We start from the raw sequence: 19205 nt of genomic DNA on the forward strand, positions 1-19205 counted from the left end.
ATTTTTATTTTTTATAATGAGAAATTAATTAATTTTTATTTTATTAAAAGAAATTTTTAACATTTATATTTATTTAAATTTGACTTTTAATATAGAGGGATTTTTTTTTTAATACAATTACAATAATATATATTGTGGTCATAAAAGAAGAAGGATATGCCCACAGAAAGATAAATTTGATAATAGGATTCTAAATTTATTATTAGTATGTAATTTAAATTTCTCTATTAATTTATTTGTTCATATAAAATTAGTGACTTTAATATATATATATGTCAAAATTAAAATTATAATTAATATAAAGGCTGAAATTAACAATTTAATTTGTTGAAAGTGACGAGCAGACAGGACCAGGATGAGGATAAGGACTGATGATAGTCCATGTATCAGAGTCGGTCGTCATCGTCAATTGATCAAATTTTACTTGTGCTTCAACACATTAATGGACGTACTGCTACTAGAAACTAAAGAAATGGCTATATCACATTCATATCTATAAATATCTGGTTTTTCTTTTGTCTCCATTTTTAAGGATTTCTTTCTCTTACTTGAAAATTATTTTTGTTTCCTTTTTATGATTTGTTTCTTTTTTATAGAGTGTTTCGAATGTGCTATTTTATTATTTGTATAAAAATATAATACGACATGTAAAATTTTCTCTAATAAAAGGCTAAAATTTGAAGGTCATTGAATTGAAAATGAAAAAATTATATCATATTTTTTACTAATGGATTAAGTTAAATGTTCTGTTAACATAGTTGAATCTTTAAAATTATGATAATTTTTTATAAAAATATAGTAAAATGCTGATTTAATTTCAATTTTGTATTTTATTTTCAATTAATAATACATATTTCCCTTTTCTTAAAAAAAAAAAAAAGTTTAATTGCATGTTAATGGCATTGTACTGGTGCAATTAATTCCATTGATATTCTTCTTATAAGTGCTTAATTCTAAGTTTATATTTTGAAAGTGTTTTACTTAATTTATGAATTGGTTTTTATTAATTTATAAGTTATAATTTTTAATTTAATTTATTTATTTAAAATTTTTTAAATTTTTTTTTGATATTTATAATATAAATTTAGTATTTAGAATTTAGTTTGATCAAATGTTTTATTATATTATTTTTATTTAATTTTATAATATATTTTTATTATATTTATTCTTATATTCATGTTAAAATTTTTATTTTCTTACAATAATTTAAATAAATTATTTATATTAATTTTAATAAATTTAAGTTACGTTTTTTATTTTTAATAAAAAATTTATATATTTAATTTAAAATTATATTATATTATAATATGATTAAAATGTATTTTGATAATATTATAATAAAATATTGAGTTAATAAAATTTAATTTTTTAAAAAAAATAATTTAAGCACCATTTTAGACATTTTAAATTTTTAATAATAAATTTACTTATAAGCAACTTTTTAGTAAGTGTATCAATTACTTACTTATCAATTATTTATAAACTTTTTAACTAAACACATAATTATTTAAATTTTTAAATATTTATAAACTTAAATTAGCATAGAAGTACATAATACTTAAAAGTTCAAATCAGTATATAAACATATAATTCTTATACGCTAATAATATTCTTAAGCTCAAATCAGAAATGAATTCGTGTTATTAATGTATAAACACATCTAAGTTTAATTAGGTTTTGGTTGGAGCTCATTTTCAACACACTCTAAGATTTTGACTCACTATGCAATCTAGATTTTTTTTTTTTCTCTTTGACATTTTTTATTTTATTAGAATTCAAACTCGAATCTCACGATTTGATTTTAGCATCAACAAATTGGAAGATACTTATTTTTTTCTTCAATTTCAAAGTCAATGACACTTAGATCAATGGTGAGCTAGAGTCCGACAGAAACCAATCAAAATTAAAAAAAAATCAAAATTGAGTTTGAATAGGACTAAAACCAATTCAATTGGTTTGGATCTGAACTAAAAACCACATATGTAAAAAAATAATAACAATAATTTAAATAAATCAAAACCAAATTAAAACCAGATTCAAACCAAATTTGGTATCCCCTATAATTTTAGTTTTCCTGAATCTTGAATTAGAATTAACCATTGCAGTTCAATTCAACTCATTGGACTACGCAAATGGGCATCGCATATTTTAATTATTTACTTCTGAATTAATTTTAAAAAAAATATAAAAACTGAAGCATATGTTGAAAGAAATCTCAGGAGATTTTCTAAAAAGAATTCACGATCAATTTATGGTTCTTCAGCAAAATAAAAAGCAAAGAAAAAAGGATAATGGCCGCTTTGGTCCTAAATGTCCTCGTTTACCCTAAAAGAAAGAGACACGTTTAATTGGAAGCTAAGGGCCAACTCTAAAAAACGGGAAATATCACGCATGCTACACAAATTGATCGTCTACCAGTAATCGATAATATCTAAGCTGTTGAGATTATTGGGTCACAGGCTGTTGTACATAACACCATTACTGATAAAAATGATTTCACCGCACTTGTAATAGTAGCATAAATATATCCGCTGTGGACAAGAAATAATCCTTTTTGTGCTGCATACCAATTAGCTGTTTAACACATGACGAAGGGTCAGTGGAGCTCATAAGCTACCCTCACTATGCAGATCGGTAATATTTAGAATCGGTCACCGAAAACAACAAAGGCAGGGAAAAAAGATTTCTAAGCAATTTAGGCTCAGGCAAAGTGAAAACGAAATAACCAAAAAGCAAAATTACCATAAAATAAAACCTGAAAGCAAACACCGCCATAGCAAAATCGCCACAAAGGCCACCTAAAAGCAAACAATACTGTCACCGTTGATTTTTTCCCGTAATCATCACCACCAGCACCAGCATACTACAGGTACCGATCATCATTCCACCACCGTCACCTTCATCATAACTAGAAATCCAACAATTATGGACCAACTATGGTCTCTATCTTCAATGAAATTTCGGCAAAATGGTCCTGCACTAGGGTCTAGGGCCATTGGTTTCATGAATGAGGCAACCATTCTACTGTTTCTCCAAAATGATCATCTTATTATCTCATCAAACAGATGGTTAGCAAGGGCAGAAAAACATTGAAGTGAGCTAATAACTGTCCCTGCAAGCCAACAAAATTGAGGACTGAACATTTTTCGAAGTACAAGCCGCCTATCTGGAAACAAAAACCTCCCAATTCCCTATTTCTTGCAATATATTCTCGCATTAGCCATCAAGTGTGATATGAAAAAAAAATAATAATAAAACAAAACAGCCAAAAATCATGAGGTGTATAATATGTGCTTTGGGGGGAAGGGGATTGAAAGACTGAATTAACTATTGTAATGGCAGAAGATTTACAAAGCCACATGGTTGGGACTCGGTGAGGTATTTACACACCTATTCAGCTATAAGAAAGTTATTGGTTTGAAGTTGAGCAGTTTGAATTTGTCGAATCAACCTTGATCACCCTAGTATTATATGATCCACAAAACCTGCACTTGTGGTACAGCCAATGGAATGGTGTTGAGCCCTTCTTGTCACAGTCATTGCACAGTATATCCTGGATTGTAAACATCAGTTTTACTATTGCCCAAAAATACCAAGGAATGCAAGAAAATACCCTGACGATTCACCTGACAACGATCCCGGTATTCTTCTGGGAGCTCCTCAGAAGCCAATAGTGCATCAAGCATGCCAAAGTACACCTAAACACAGAATAAAAGCCTTCTAAGGAAAGTATTCATTCTCAGCACAACAAATATGGGTGTAACAAAGACACTCTCTCTCTGCATTCTTTTTCTCTTTCTTTTTTACCAACTCCCTCTGCATTCCAGTCACAAGAAAAGTTGCATTTCCATTTCATCAGAATTCAGATAAATAGGTATCATTTCAATGCTTTGACCTAATAAGTGCTTGGTTGTTGTGAAGCCCCTTGGCAACTAAGAGGGTAATTGAGAATACATGATTGTGTTCTGTCTGGTTCTCAGTAGCCCTCTTCTGTTTGAAAATGTAGGTATGTCTAAAGCTGTGTATAAGTCTTATAGTAGATCATATCATATTTGGTATAACATCTTTAGTGGAAAATGCACTTGTCAGTGCACGGATCTTAGTTTTCAGATTGTGTTTAGCACTTAGAAAGCAAATGCCCACTTAACAAGTGCAAGCTTAAAAGTTTTAACTAACATCCAATATTCAAGTGTTGTTCGCTGAAATAATTGATTGCATATCAATCAATAGAGTCAGAAAGCAACACAGCAATTGATTTGATTATCATGAAAAGGAAAGTAAAACATCAAAATTTTACATACATCATCAAGATAATGTAAAAATTTGTGTATAATGCCATTAATTCACTACAAAAAGATAGATTTATAAATATGTAAAACTACTTCCATAATTTCCTGTGCCATAAAAAATAGCTTAATAACTCAAAGTCCATTTCAGTTTTTAAACTTCAAACAAGTTCACAGCAACAGTTTAGTTTCAACACAAGCTGAACATAGGTAGCAGAAAAATCAGTAAAATATGAACAGAACATTTTGGCAATGCTCATTGATTATTAGAAGTTTTGATGATGCTCATAATAAATTCCATTTTGGAAAAAATAATAACAAAGTATTGGGAAATATGTCCCACACAATTATTAACATAATCATCCTTGATAGCATTTTATAATAGCATCATAGTTTAGTAGGTTGCATAGATAGTTCACAAGAACTCACTGACATATCTCCCAAAGATTTGCTACAAATTGGGCAGATATAGTGACTGCAAGTATATGCCTGTCATAGCAAAAGGTATAAGTTGAATTTCTGTACAAAATATTGCTTTCCTTGCAAGAAGCAAAATTTGAAGAAGAATAGAAAACAAAAACTGAAGCAAAAGCCAAGTAAAGAATAGACCTGAAAGCAATTTGAATGCATGAAATGGCCACAAGGAAGAGCTTTAACACTTAAGCTTGATGTGAACAAAAAGTCACAGCAGATGGGACAATTTATTTCCAGACCTTTCTCTCGGCATTTGTGATCCACTAACTTCATTGCCAGGCAGCAATTACACTTCATGCAATGAAAGAAGTCAACACCAAGTCCATTTCCAACACGGCATAAATTGCAGAAAGGACAATGATAAACAGTCCTGAATTACATTCAAAGAAAAGTAGGAAATTCATTAGTGAGAGACCTAGTTCAGATGCAGTTGTTCACATAAATATTCCACCAAGAAGTTAAAGAATCCCTACACCAAGAAGAATAGAGATTTCAGGTTCTTATCATGGCCTAGAAAATTAATATATATAATTGTTTGCTTCAAGTCTTCTACAGTCCTACTTTGACAATAAAAAACTGACCACATTTTCCTTTAAAATAGAATAAAAAAGGGTGACCTAGAGCATGAAGCATCTGAGAAGGATTGAAATAGAATACACCGCGCAAAAATATGTTGCTTTTTTCATTTAAGTTTCCTCATTGTCTTGGCATAAACAACCGACTCCAGACACTCTTACCATAATTATTAAATTCCCAATTTAGAAAAAGTGCCAATGATCATCCAACAATACAGGGTAACCCAGTCCATAAAGCATCCCACACTTGTGGGCTCAGGGGAGAGTTAATGCACATAGCCTTACCCTTGCTTTGCAAAGAGGTGGTTTCCATGGCTAGAATCTGTGACCTCCAGGTCACAAATGATCATCCCATAATATACCACCTAATTATGTTACATCTTATAATACTACTTTCTTTTAAACCTTCAGGCAAATAGCAATGATAAATGTAAAGAACCTTATGAAAGCCCACACCTTTCATCATCAAAAAATTTACAGATACTGCAGTAGTACTTTGCCATTGAGAAACCACCACAAGAAGGTGTTGCGCAAACTGGTCCAACAGGCTGAATTTTCAGGCAGTGCATACACATCATTTCTGATGTAGCCTTCCTACAAATATAAATATAATTCAAGCTCATAAATGACTAGCAGTCCATCCAAAACCAGGTATGCCATGAATGAAAAAAATTTACCTGTCCATTGAATGGTCGCTGACTTTGTCATGGCAGAACCTGCATGTGAATAACTTGCCACAGCATGCAGCTCGGAGTTTACAGTTTCGTTTGTAATGCTCACACCCAAATTCTAGTTTCTCTGGATTATGAAATGAAGGATAACATCCAAGTGTGTCCTCACCATTTGAAAATTCACCAGTTCTTGCTTGGGGTGACTTCTGCTGAGCAGCTATCCAGCGGCTAACAAAACCCATATATTGATCAGGGTAAGTAAAAGAATAATAGTCAAAGAGTGCAGACTAAACAGAGCATAACACACCTGGTCATTAGATTTTGAATGAGATATGCTTTTCTTCTTGGATCAAGAGATGAATCTTGAGAAACTTTTCTTATCTCTGCTTCAAGCTCATTTTGATTCATCCGGAAAATATCTTTCCAGCCAGGCTTAAATGTATGATCACTGTGGTCCAGGCTTTCATGGAGATCAGTGCCTAAATGTGAGCAAAAAAGAAACACAACACAAAAAGATCTCCTCAATGTTGTATTTACTAGATTAGAAAACTTTCAAGTATTAACAGTTCGAAATTTGTCTCTCAACTTAGCAACATAAACTACGTTGACCAGGAATAAATTACAAAAAATCAGAAATTACAAAACTATTGCAGACCTAGTGATATACAGCTCCCTGTTGTGGTCACTTGTGAAGTCGCAGCAGAAGTACCCTCCCACCATTCATTAAGCCACTCACTGAACATTGTGTTTTTAGTTGCATTTTTCCATGTGTCCATCATTTTATTCTGCTCCTCCTGAGTAAGAGCTGATGTTACCCATGGCAACATTGATTGAAGTACCTCTGCACCTGTAGTACCAATTATTCGACCAACAATTTTGTCCTGTTCCTCTACTGAAAAATGCATGTCAAATAAAGGCCACAACTCAAGTTCTTCCCTAAAAACATGTTGATCCAGTGTTACTCTAATGGATTTGCACATGCCCTGAAGCTTTGTTGCAAGCTCATTATACTTTCTAAAAGTTTGATCACTGTGATCAGAAGAATCAGAATTATTTCCAGTTAACTCATCAGAAAGACCGGTACTTTTCAAGCATTCTTGAAGTTGCACAAGCTCAGAAAGTGTAGATGAGATATCTTCAAATAGTTTTTCTTCCTGCTTGTGGTCCAGAGTATATGAGTGGCTAACATTATGAAGTGTCTCTTTAGACTCTAATGCTGGAAACACTATATCATCCTCTGCATTACTGTGAGCTCTATATAAACCCCATAATAGACGAAATCTACCAGTAAATCGCCTAAGCAAAGTTTCATTACAATCATTTAATTTTCCAGATTCAACATCCAAATATTCCAGGTCTTTGCGGATGGCTTTATGAAATTTAAATATGTTATCAATAGGGCGTGATGTGCAACCATTGTTAGTGGGACTTACATCTATTTCCCAGTTAAAAAGACTAGAGTTAAGGGAGGGAGCACAAGGACTAAAAGACAAGGAACGCAAAGATTTTGCTGCAGCAAGAGAACTAATTCTTAAATTACTGCTGTTCACTCCTAACCCAGGGACACAGCAGGACTTACTACTACAAGATAATTTTGGGATATTAACAGTCCCTAAAGATTGACAAGCATCACTGTCTTCCTGTAATACTAGGTTTCCATGCCTAGCTGGCCTTTTACTATCATCTGCTCGGATAAAAGAAGATTTTTCATTTATCGATAACACAGGATTGCTCTCACAGATCGATTTTTTGGTATCCTCCAGACTTCCAGTCAGAATTCTCACAGGACAACAGCCAATGGCACCTGAAGACAAACAAATGTTCCTAGGACGACCTTTACAAGCCCAACCACAAAAAAGTGTAACCAATGCAGAATCTGAAGCTGGAGCTGCATCAGATCATTATGTGAGTTAAGAGACTTGACAGAAAGAGAAAACACAGATAGCATGGGAATACTGCTGTAAAATTAAAGTTGAGAATTGGTGTTAAACCTGCCATGCACATGTTTTGAAGAAAAGACTTTGCTTCTTCTTCACTAAGTGATCCCACCAACCATGGTAAGACACATTCAATTAATTTCAAAGGCATCACACATAAGCTTTGATAAAGAAGTTCACGCTGTCTTTTGGCACTAAAATGCTTTCGAGCAAGTGGGAGAACCTACCAATGCAAATATATCTTTCAGATGGCTTGTAGAGATACCAAAAGGTAATTCCGTAATTGATTGTGGATTTCCAAGAATAAATGACAGGCACTATGGCAATAGCATGAAAATTATGTAGTTGAGAAATAAGGAAACTAGGTATTAAGCATACACCATCTAAGGGAAAGACATGTTTCATATGAAATTGCAAAAGTAACATGAATCACCTGATCTTCCTCATTTTGGAAGTGTTTCTGTATGGTGTCCATGATATTATCAGCTTGCAAGCACAATTTTGTATAGAATTCAGTAAGAGATGTGTTAACTCCAGCACTTTGAATACTTTCTATCAGACATCTAAGCTTGTCAAACTGAATTTCTTCTTCTGCATGCTCTTGGGCAAAAGAGAGTTCTGCATCTACAGCAGGGAATATAACTTTGTCCTCAGCAATACTGCGGTCAAGATAGACAACAGAAGCCCATTCACAATGACAAATAGTCATTATAGTCATAATAATTCTTACATATTTCTATCACATTATTCAAGAGGTAGGCAGAGAGAAAGAGAGTGAGTTTCAAATCCACTAGAAGTAAAGCCATTGAAAGCACAAAACTAAAAGAAGAAAGACTCAGTGATGTCCAAATTCCTTTAATTGCTAATATGTGCAATTCAAGGAAATTTTACTATGCAAAGCTTTCCATACATTATCATGTATAAGTTTCTGAAATATAAGACAAACTGGGATGTCAAAACGTAAAAACAAGCCAAGAGATAGTAGTTCATGCATCAGGCCGTAATATCAAGATCCATAATTATCTCTATCCACAAACTAAAGGACATTTAACATGCTACTTTTGAAGTATATTACTTGCTGCACTTGGACAGTGTTATGTTCACTAGGGGAAAGAAAAGAAACAGATAGAAAACACAGACAACTGTACCTGTGAAATATGCACACTTCTGCAATGAATTGCAGCCTCTTGTTGAATGCAGACAGATCAGAAAAATCTCCAGAAAGTTGTATCTTCCTAGCATCCTCAGCTATATCATTTAACTCTCTTCTCATTGCAGTATGCCAAAGCAAAATTTCATCTATAGGATGGAACATATTTGAATTGGCAAGATCACAAGACAGCTCCATATATTTCCTTTTACCAATTCTAGAAGATTCACATGCACAATGAGTCTTCTCACTTTGACAGATTAAGCCTGGTGGAATTGAATCTTGATAACACCCCTTAGAATCATCATGGCAGCTAACACATATATCAGACAATTTTGCATCTTCCATCCAGGTAAAAATTACCTTCATTAACAGAAGTTAAAGTCAGCCTTCTTTCTTTTCTTATAAAAGCCCATACAAAGATGGAATCCATGGCCCAAAAAGACCCTCACCTGATGAAGAAGTTTCTCTTTTGGGATTATCTTGTACAAGCATTTATGCATATCTTGATATTCATCAGATGATATAGAGGAAGAAAGCCAAGGTAGAAACTCTGCCATCATATTAACAGGAATGCTACATAGGAACTGCCATACCAACGAAGCCTGCTCTTCAAATGTGAACTTCTCAATAAGCAAGGGGAATACCTGCCACATTCAACCACAAGCTTGTGAAATTCAAATTTGTTCTCAATTAAGCATATCAAACCTGATTAGAGTTATTTTAAACATATGACAGCCAAGTCATTGTAGAGGTTGCAATGATATGGATTGCTAGAAATTCAGAAGGCATACTGCTGACTTTCAACTTCAGCCCAAGATGTAGCCATTTTTTCAGGTAGAAAAATCTGAATGACTTGCATACCATATAGTCAATTCTAGATTATTTACATAGGAATCTTCCCTTCAGCACTGCAAGAACAGGAATACTCCATCCCTTGGAAGAACCCTTAAGAAGGATGAGATACCATCTCTCAGTATCAAGCTTACAACCGTATATGTACTGTAAAGAAAAAATAGTTTAGCAGGAAATAAACTCCTGATGCCTTGTAACCGGTTACATTATAAATACTTTCCCACAGACATCTTTCCTTTTCATTTCTATCCATAAAGGAAAATATTATTGAAATAGAACTGCAATTGCAGAGGATGAAGCTTTCCTATTGATAGTATTGACATCAAAAATTAAATAGAATACAAATTGGCAAATCTAGACCAGTTCATTAAGCCATCCATTAAAAATTATGCATGAGTTTCATTCAGATCAAAGGAACTTAATATTGACATAAAAAATAAATTATAAATAGAATACAACTTGGAAAATCTTGAACATTTTAAACCATCATATAAAATTTATAGATGACTTAATAACCAAGAGGGTTTTGGCTTGCCTTAACAATGATTGCATTCAAGATCATGTCAACACGATTCCAACATGATATTGACATGTCCCATCATGACTAACCTTCAAAAACATACTTTTGAAATGGTTAACAATGGTGCATGATTATGATCATCCATATGCATTCAATTTGTTTAATTCTTGAAGAATTCAGAGTTTAAATTTGTCATAATATAAAACAGATAAATTTAAAGAAAAAAAGTACAGCAACTAATTAAATAATGAACAGAGAAGCATTTACAAATATGCGTTTATCCTTGCTTCCATTAACTGAAAAAATAGATACTAAAGCATATTAGTCATGTGCAAAAGTAAAGACGATAATTTGTGGTGTGGTCATAACATGTCAAACTAAATATCGTGGGACAATCAAGTCCCAAACCTCATATGCTGCCAAATTACAATAATCAGCTATATAAAGCACCTTAATGGTGAAACAGCAAAATGAAGAATGCAGAACACATTAGTTTGTCCTAGCAGCTTAAATCAATATTTAGCTCATCCAACTCAATTTGCCAAAACACACAATAAGAACAATCCAAAACTATCATTGCATTAATAAAACGAACAAATACCTGCTCCTCTTCCTTGGACATATGCTGGCTAATTGATGTTTGAAGAGCTCCGGTGCGAGAAGCTAACTCCCTACGATAGCTTTCTTCATCTTGTTTATTGGAATTCAGAAGCTCGAATAATTGATCAAAAAGAACACTTTCTCCTTCATGTTCAAGAGAGTATGTCCTTGCCACATTCTTGACACGTATATCAAGAGCTGGAAAGATAACCTACATTGAAAAATAAAATAATGTCAAAATATTCCAGTAACATTTACAATAAAAAAAAAAACTATAAGAATAAAAAAATAAACCGTATCTTAGCACTACTTTAGGGGATGAAATCATCATTTTTGACATTAGTAGATTGGCTATTATCTCTAATAAAAATAGGTGACAAGTACCTTAAAAATTCAAATTAAAATTTCAATGTTGTCTTTTGGATGCTTGTCCCATTGCCTAAAAATGCCTGTTAAAAAAGATCTTAGCTGGATTAATTAGACACTTTTTGAGGCTATCAATTGTCTAAATGTCTACAACCTGGTTTAAGCTAACATGATCCTCAATTCTATTTAAATTTATGAGTTTCTTTTCTCAATTTTTTTTTTACATACACATATTTCCAACAAGTTTCTAGAATATCATTATTTTTACTGATTGAAGAATCTTTAAATTTAACTGGTATTCAAAATGTCAAATTTTATATAATGCAATGGAGTACCTATGTCATACCACATTCTTTTCTTTTTTTTTTCAGATACTCTAATTAAACCTCCATAAGCACTGTCAATTTCAAGAGAACATCAACACACACTGAATCACAGCTAGCAGATCCAATTCTGACGAACAGGAAGGTCAATTTTTCATTATAGCTGTGAAATTTCACTCAAACACCAACCATTGCCGCAAGTTTCAACAGTCATGCACAATTACAGGTACACTGGAGTTATAAAAGCTGATTGGATGGACATTACATGAGAAGAAGCGCAGACCATGAATCAAATAAACAACTTATGGACCTGTGATCCAGCTTAACTAGTGGCGATTTAGAAAGGAAGAGAACAAAATCAAAACATAAAATTCCAATTAGATTTGGTTGTTTATATGGCATTGATTGTACAACTTCACAAAAATAGCATGATGAGTGCAATGATAGGATAGTAGCTTCTACAACAGAAGTGCAAAACGCCTCACAAGAAATTGGCAGTGTAAGCATCAGTAAATTCTCAACCAGAGTATGGATATTAAATTTCAAATAGTTTAGGACCAGATGTCTTACATAATGATGTAGAAGCACCAAGAAAATAGAACACACAAAGTGGAAGGAAATAACACTCTTAAAATTCTCTTGCTTCTCAATATTCAAAATATGACATGCTAATGTTAAAGAACCCTACATATTGCTCATGTGAATAAATAAAACAACCCTAACATTAATAATAAAGTCAAATACAAAAAAAATAAAAGGTAAAACACTCAAATAAAAATTATTTCCTAATTTCTTCCCAAAATATGTAGACCTAAAAGCTCCAGTGTAAGATCCCACATCACACGCAGATGCATATTTATTGTATTTCTAGCATTAAAAGGTGTGAACCTATCACATGATGTTGTAACAAGACCAACATGGCAACTCACTCTCATTGATGACTTCTTCCTATAGGCAAAATTAAACTAAAAAATCTAAGGAAAAAAAAAGCATAAGAAAACACAAGCAGCATTTAACATTTTTTACTAGGTTACAAGCACCTCGTGATTAAAAAGATTTCCTCAAACCTAAAGTTAAATAAACAAGAAAGCATCATGGTTTTGTTTCATACCCCCTAATAGACAGAGAGAGCAAGCAGGAAAAAGTTAAAATAGTAGATCCAGTGAACTAAACTGGAAATGCTGACCTGCACTTAAAATACAACTAAAGTATTAAATCTGATCAAAATGCAGTTGCTGCATGAATTATAGAGAACAAACAAAAGGGGAAAGGGGTGAACACAACACTTTTATTGAAGGCATAAAAAACCACAGCTTCCCCCACCCAACCAAAAAAAAAAAAAATCATAGAGAGAAAGAATCATATCCACCAAATCACATTCCAAAACGCAAATCCTGTAAATAGTATTTACAAAAATACATAGAACTTTATCATATACCAGCTTACCAAAAGATAAAGCTCTTAATTTCTAAACAGCAAGACTACATCTGAAAATCTTCCAAGTAGAGTCACAATGTATTCCTACAATGAATTTTAGGCATCTGATACTGGATCTCCTTCAAAAACTGCTGAATTATATCCACAGTGAAGCAAATGCCTTTTTAAGGATCCAGTAAATCAATACAACCATGTGCAATTGCAAGGCCTTGTATTGAAATGCCACTGGAGATTACTGTGTACAGTTTGGCAGTTGGAACCCCCTTGTTGCTGACTAATAAGATTTTTTTCCATCACAAAAGGATATTCAGATTCCATCAAACTTAGTTTTGGCAGAATATTGCAACCAAGCTAACTGGAAAGAGATCATGAGCATGTACAAATGAAATAGCGCACAGAGCTTCTACTTTTACTTGCTACCATCCCTTGCTTCCTATCGAGGAAATTAAACTAAGAAGCTTCACTGCAGGCACTACCAAAATTCAATATTTTCCACCAATTTGCAAGCAGCACTCAAAAGACCTTAAAGATTGATAACTATGCACAAAAGCGAACAATCAATGTAAGCATTACATCAAATGATGAAAAAGATACCAGAAGAACGGAACACAGCAAATTCAATTAGGCATCCACATAAAATCCCAAATATTTTGCCCCGTCCAATTGCTATAAAAGAATGCACAGATTCTAATAGTGATAACGTAATCCACAAATTATTTCAAACCATTAAAAAAAAATCAAGACGTCGAAATACAAAAATTCAAATAGTCTCAAAAATTAAACCTACCTCGTCTTCAGCATTGCAGTGGTGCTTATATATCGAGCGAAGAAAGTGATACTTCCGGAGCAAAGGCTTAATATCTCCACCAGTGGTGGCAAAAGTCATGGCGGCGCAGTGAAGGCCATCGAGCTCAGACCTAATAGCTTTATGGAAGAAAAGAAAGATAAGAATTGGAGATTTAAGAGCAGAGTGCTTAAGGCATGTTTTTGAAGGCGTAGAAGGATCGATTGGGTTCACCGGCCCAGACATTACCGCCACACCTCCTACTCCTCCGTCTACGCCAGCAAATGGCGTCCCCATTATAGGATATGGAAGTGAAAGATCTCGAAATGATTACAGATTTCTAAGCTTCTTAAAAAAAGACCTAGTTTATCTATATTTTCATTCCATATAATTACACAAAAAAAGGGATTTTTTGTCTCTTTGTCTGCGTCTTCAGAGGAGGAGAAAGAACCAGGCCAGAAGAACGAGAAGATTCAATATAGAGAAATGAGAAGAAACGTTTTATAGTTCCACGCGGCAGCTTTCGCTCCTGTTTCCACCATCACCAGTTTGACGTTCCCCCCTCCGTTTTACTGTTATTATTACGTTTCAAAAAAAGGAAAAATAAATCACGTAACCTGCTGCAGATCACGGGAATATCGAATACGTCATACCTCTTTGCGTCTACTACCGATTTATGAACGGAAAATTGGAGAAGGAAAATAATATTTTTAAAAAAATTGACTAATGATTTTAGGTTTTTTTTTTTTTTTTTAAGTTTTGATAAACATACATGGAGTGGAATTTGACGTACAATTCTTATCCTTGTATTTAACTACGAGTTTGTCCTGGAATTTGAGAGCCTTTCATTATTCTAGTCTGTAAACTGGAAATAAATTTGTGCCATATTGATAATGATAATGACTGAAATATTAAATTTCAGAAGCCTACAAGATGAGATAAGAAAGGCATTAGTTGGCAGAATTTTTGTGGGAAAGTTGGGAGAAATTTTATGGTAAAGTAGACAATTTTTATGAAATAAAAAATTAAATAAATATAATTTTCCATTTTCCACGGAGTCGGTCTCATTACTAAGTGCACAGTCGCTTTTCATGAAGTCCACGTAACCTTCCACGCAGTGTAGATAATAGGCTAGATTCAGGGTGCCTACTGCCGAGCTGGAAATTGCAGAGAAGGGTTAAAGGGCATCATGGTCATTTTAAGTTTAATTGAAGTCAACATTGGTGGTTGAATGTTGATTGCAATTAGAATACAAAAATAAAAGGAAGGCAAAATTTGTCAAGTGTGACGTCAATCTGGTCAAATGTCCTCTTTAGGCTGTAATGTTCAAACTAAGCTTAATCCGACAATGATGCTTGATTTTCCTCAATTGGATGAGCTGTTTGCGCTTAACCATTTTGTCATTATTTTTAAGTTTTATAAATTTTTAAATTTATTAATATATAATTTTACAAAATAAACAAAAAAAAATTCTAAAAAAAAAAATTGACCTTTCCCATTTAATTGTGGTATATACATAAATGAAATACATTAACTCATCTCTCAATTTTACTAAAAAATTTCATGACATCTCAAATTTTTTAAACGTCCGTAACACACCTCTAATTCTTCATATGGCACATTTCAACTCATATAAAATAGAATTAAAATATCCTTCAGATCATAATCAGTAAATCATCATCTTAGCGTTATTAGAGTTTATACTTTTTAATTTGAGGATCTTAAATATATCTTAATTTTATTTTACACGAGTTAAAATATGTCATAAGACGTTTTAAAATTTCAGAGTACCACAATAATTTTTATTTATTAAAATTTTAATATAAAATGGTGTATTACATCCTCTCTCTCTCTATATATATATATATATGCATGAGAGTACAAAGTATATCATAATTATAGTTGACTTAACTATAGCTGACTTTTTTCTATAAATAAAAATTAAAATAAAAAATGTCATAATCATATTGCCAATAGAATTAACCTAAGTTAAAATAAAATAATGAAATAAACACAAACAACTAAATAATATAGAAAAAAAAAAAGAATAAAAAACAACTAACCTATGAAATCACTTGATTCTTAAGATTTAATTTAACTTAGTTTATAATTAGACTGACTCATTTTATTGTAGCTTAATTTATTGATGTCTTTATCACTCCCTTTAATTTTTCAGCTACCTTTCTCCAGCTAGGTGATCTGCATCATAATCGTGGCCCATCATCTGTATTAGTACTGGTTATTAAAGAATTTAAATTATTATTTAGGTACTATCATTATTTATTAATTTATTTATATATTTTGATAATTATATTTTACATCCGTAATGTCCGGTTGTCAATGAAATACTCCCTTCATTTATTTTCTCACATTTAGCTATATTTAAAATAGCTGAATAAATGAGTTAGTTAACAGAATTGAACATTAATTATATAACAATGTATTTATAACAAATATAAAGACGAATTAAAAAATAATAATAATGCCTAAATTTTAAATAATAATTTATTTATTTCCATTAAAAAATAAAAATTTATTTTATTAAAAAAAAAGAAAAATACAGGATTCATGGGATTAATAAAAAAAAAACCCGAAGATAAATGACATTATATATAAATATACATGTGTTCACACATAAATATATATAATTTATTTGGGATTATGAATTTTTATTTATTATTTTTCTGAATATCAGGAAAAAAAAAGAAAATACAAAAAAATTGTGAGGGTATTGTGGTAATTTAAATGGGAAAAATGTCAGTTGGATTAGAATCACAGGGAGGGCATGAGAGAGCACAAGAAACAAGCGTGCACAAGGTGTGGCAACCGTTAGGCGTCCACGAGAAATCACCGTGCCATTTGAAGGCTCTATCTTTAACCTCTTTCTTGTTTTCGGGGCTATCCTTGATTTGATTATTTGATTCGTCTGACCAGGATGCCTATCCTTCTAGTTCTCGTAGTAGACCGCTATGCTAGAAGACTCGCACGGCTCGAGGTTGATATCTTAAGCGTTTGAATTTCTTAATTAATTTTTATTTTTATATTTACACATTCAATATCTACTATGATGTCACATCATTTAACTTTCCAATTTATTTGACAAAATTTAAATATTAGAGCAAAATTTTACTAATATTGTGTGAGGAATTATTGAATTTATCTCCCGAAATTTATTGGGCTTAAATATTTTGTACATAATTTACTGTGAAATATTGAATTGACGAACATCATCATGGCACAAAGCAATGTACAACATTCAATATTTATTATTTTTATTTTATTGGGTTGGGGAGGTTGTTGGGAGACATTGTGTGGGTAGCCTTTGCCGCCAGTCCATATAAAAATCGACAAATCTTCGTTACTCTTAGGCAGAGGGGGGGGATCCGACAATCTATGCTGATTTTTATCGGGTTAAATTTTGGCTTGTAGCTATTTTGACTCTAATTATTTTAAAAACATCAAGCAGAAATTATTGTACATGAATGATTTAATTACCATAGTGAAAAAAATATGAAAAAATATATCTATCATTTAGTTAGAAATACAGAACAAAAAAATATGTAATTAATTTAATTATAAATATAAAGAAATTACATAAAATTTTTTACATTAAATGAAAAATTAAAAAAAAAAAGTCAGGAGTTAAGATTCTTCATATCCTCTTAGAATTAGAAAAATAAAAAACCCTCGTATTTCTAAAACCCTCACATACGTCACTCTTTATTTGATGCCCTCTACTGTAATTTTTTATTAGTAATGCTTGGCCTTTGTTTAATTATCGGTACGCATGCTTGTGCTTCTAATTATTATTTTTTTTATTAAGATTAAAGATAATCTCAGGTCAATTAATGCATTAATTAACATTAACTCTCATGATTAAAAAAAAAAATTCTTCGTGCAAAATAAGATTATCCTATGATTGCGATTTTTGGGGAAGGCACTATATAAAATAAAAAATGATAAGTGGATGAGTATGCAACACCAACGATAAATCAAAAGAGTGAGTGTGTCATCCCAATGTTTGGCACACTTCCTTCGATTAAATATTTTTGGCACTAAAATGTGGATAACCCACCAACGTTACAAAGTTGCCACTAACTTTGTCCACATTGGCCCTGTCAATTTCATGCCTTGTCTTTTCTTTTTATTATATGTAGATAAAGGGAATTTTCCATAATATTTGCAAATTTGATACCGTATCATGCTTTGCGCACTCGGAGTTCAATTACTAATTTTGTAATTTTTCATGATAAGTTGCAGAGCACATTTTAGTCCAATTGTTCTTTACGTATGGGCTTCAAGAAACACTCTTTTGTTTTGAGCCCACTTTATGGGTTTCAATTTAAGAACAAAACTACATCCCTAACCCAAAAAGAACACATACTTTAAGGTGACCAATGTTCCACTACGCTAGACTACAATACAGCTAAAATGGTGTAAATCTATTGCTGACAAGACGCATGAATGGAACTTAAGTGCATTTCATAGCCATTATGTGCCACTGCACTGCGTTGTAGAAATTGAATCTAACTAGTCCACCATCCAGCTTATGGTGTTACCTCTCTTCGCCCACCTTCCTTTAAAAGATTTTGTCATTTTTATATTATTCATTCACACAGTCACAGGTTCCTCGTCTCCAACACAAGACCGCCACTGATGACTGAATCATTACTCCTACAACCTTCGGATTGACTTAATTTCAGGATATTATTATTGGGGTTGGTGCGACAATACACATACTACCATCCCTCTCTATCCACAAGGATGTGCATATTCACACATTACCATCATTATGGGTTATTTGTTTTTTCTTACGGGCCTCGTCAGCGTGCTATTGCTAGATATTCACGCACAAAGGTTAATTTACTAATTGATTAAATCTTTCTAAATTAGCCATTCTTTTTACTATTTTGATGGGAAATTGTTTTTTATACCATTTGATGTTGCCTAGAGCTTTAAGGGTGCTACGTAAATTTATAAAATAAAGAAAAAGTGAGATCGATAGTCTTTTGGCTAACAACTTCGATATTTAAGTTGACAATATTAATTTGATAGAGAAAATAATAAAATAGAATAGTTTTATATTAATTTGGATGGAATGTACGTATATCTCATTTCTGATCATTCTTTGATATTTATAGGCTTTTAGAGAAAAATAATCGTCGTCTTAATCACAGAGATAATTTTAGATTGGCATGCCAATATTGTCTTATAAAATTCCAGCTTT

The 19205-nt window shown here is 32.3% G+C and overlaps 1 protein-coding gene across 4 annotated transcripts; it reads right to left on the minus strand.

The window, feature by feature from the left end:
- Positions 1 to 2395: 2395 nt before the first annotated feature.
- LOC110649941 (zinc finger protein BRUTUS) lies at positions 2396 to 14622 on the minus strand. Of its 4 annotated transcripts, XM_021804701.2 has the most exons (15): positions 13982 to 14622; positions 11070 to 11279; positions 9546 to 9740; positions 9092 to 9456; positions 8377 to 8602; positions 7998 to 8166; positions 6662 to 7894; positions 6314 to 6485; positions 6013 to 6234; positions 5792 to 5929; positions 4896 to 5130; positions 4716 to 4775; positions 3627 to 3698; positions 3391 to 3553; positions 2396 to 3112 (listed from the first exon to the last, which is right to left on the minus strand). In XM_021804701.2, exons 1-14 carry the CDS (start codon positions 14273 to 14275, stop codon positions 3410 to 3412), a joined length of 3735 nt encoding a protein of 1244 aa, XP_021660393.1. In that variant the 5' UTR covers positions 14276 to 14622; the 3' UTR covers positions 2396 to 3112; positions 3391 to 3409. The 4 variants fall into 4 exon arrangements, with proteins under 4 accessions (XP_021660393.1, XP_021660392.1, XP_057996263.1 ...); XM_021804700.2 differs by lacking the exon at positions 2396 to 3112 and having other exon boundaries at positions 3168 to 3553; positions 13982 to 14620; XM_058140280.1 differs by lacking the exons at positions 2396 to 3112; positions 13982 to 14622 and adding an exon at positions 13204 to 13468 and having other exon boundaries at positions 3168 to 3553; positions 9546 to 10095.
- Between the last annotated feature and the right edge of the window lie 4583 nt (positions 14623 to 19205).

The sequence above is a fragment of the Hevea brasiliensis genome, chromosome 17, assembly GCF_030052815.1.
Source record: "Hevea brasiliensis isolate MT/VB/25A 57/8 chromosome 17, ASM3005281v1, whole genome shotgun sequence".
Classification (NCBI taxonomy): domain Eukaryota; kingdom Viridiplantae; phylum Streptophyta; class Magnoliopsida; order Malpighiales; family Euphorbiaceae; genus Hevea; species Hevea brasiliensis.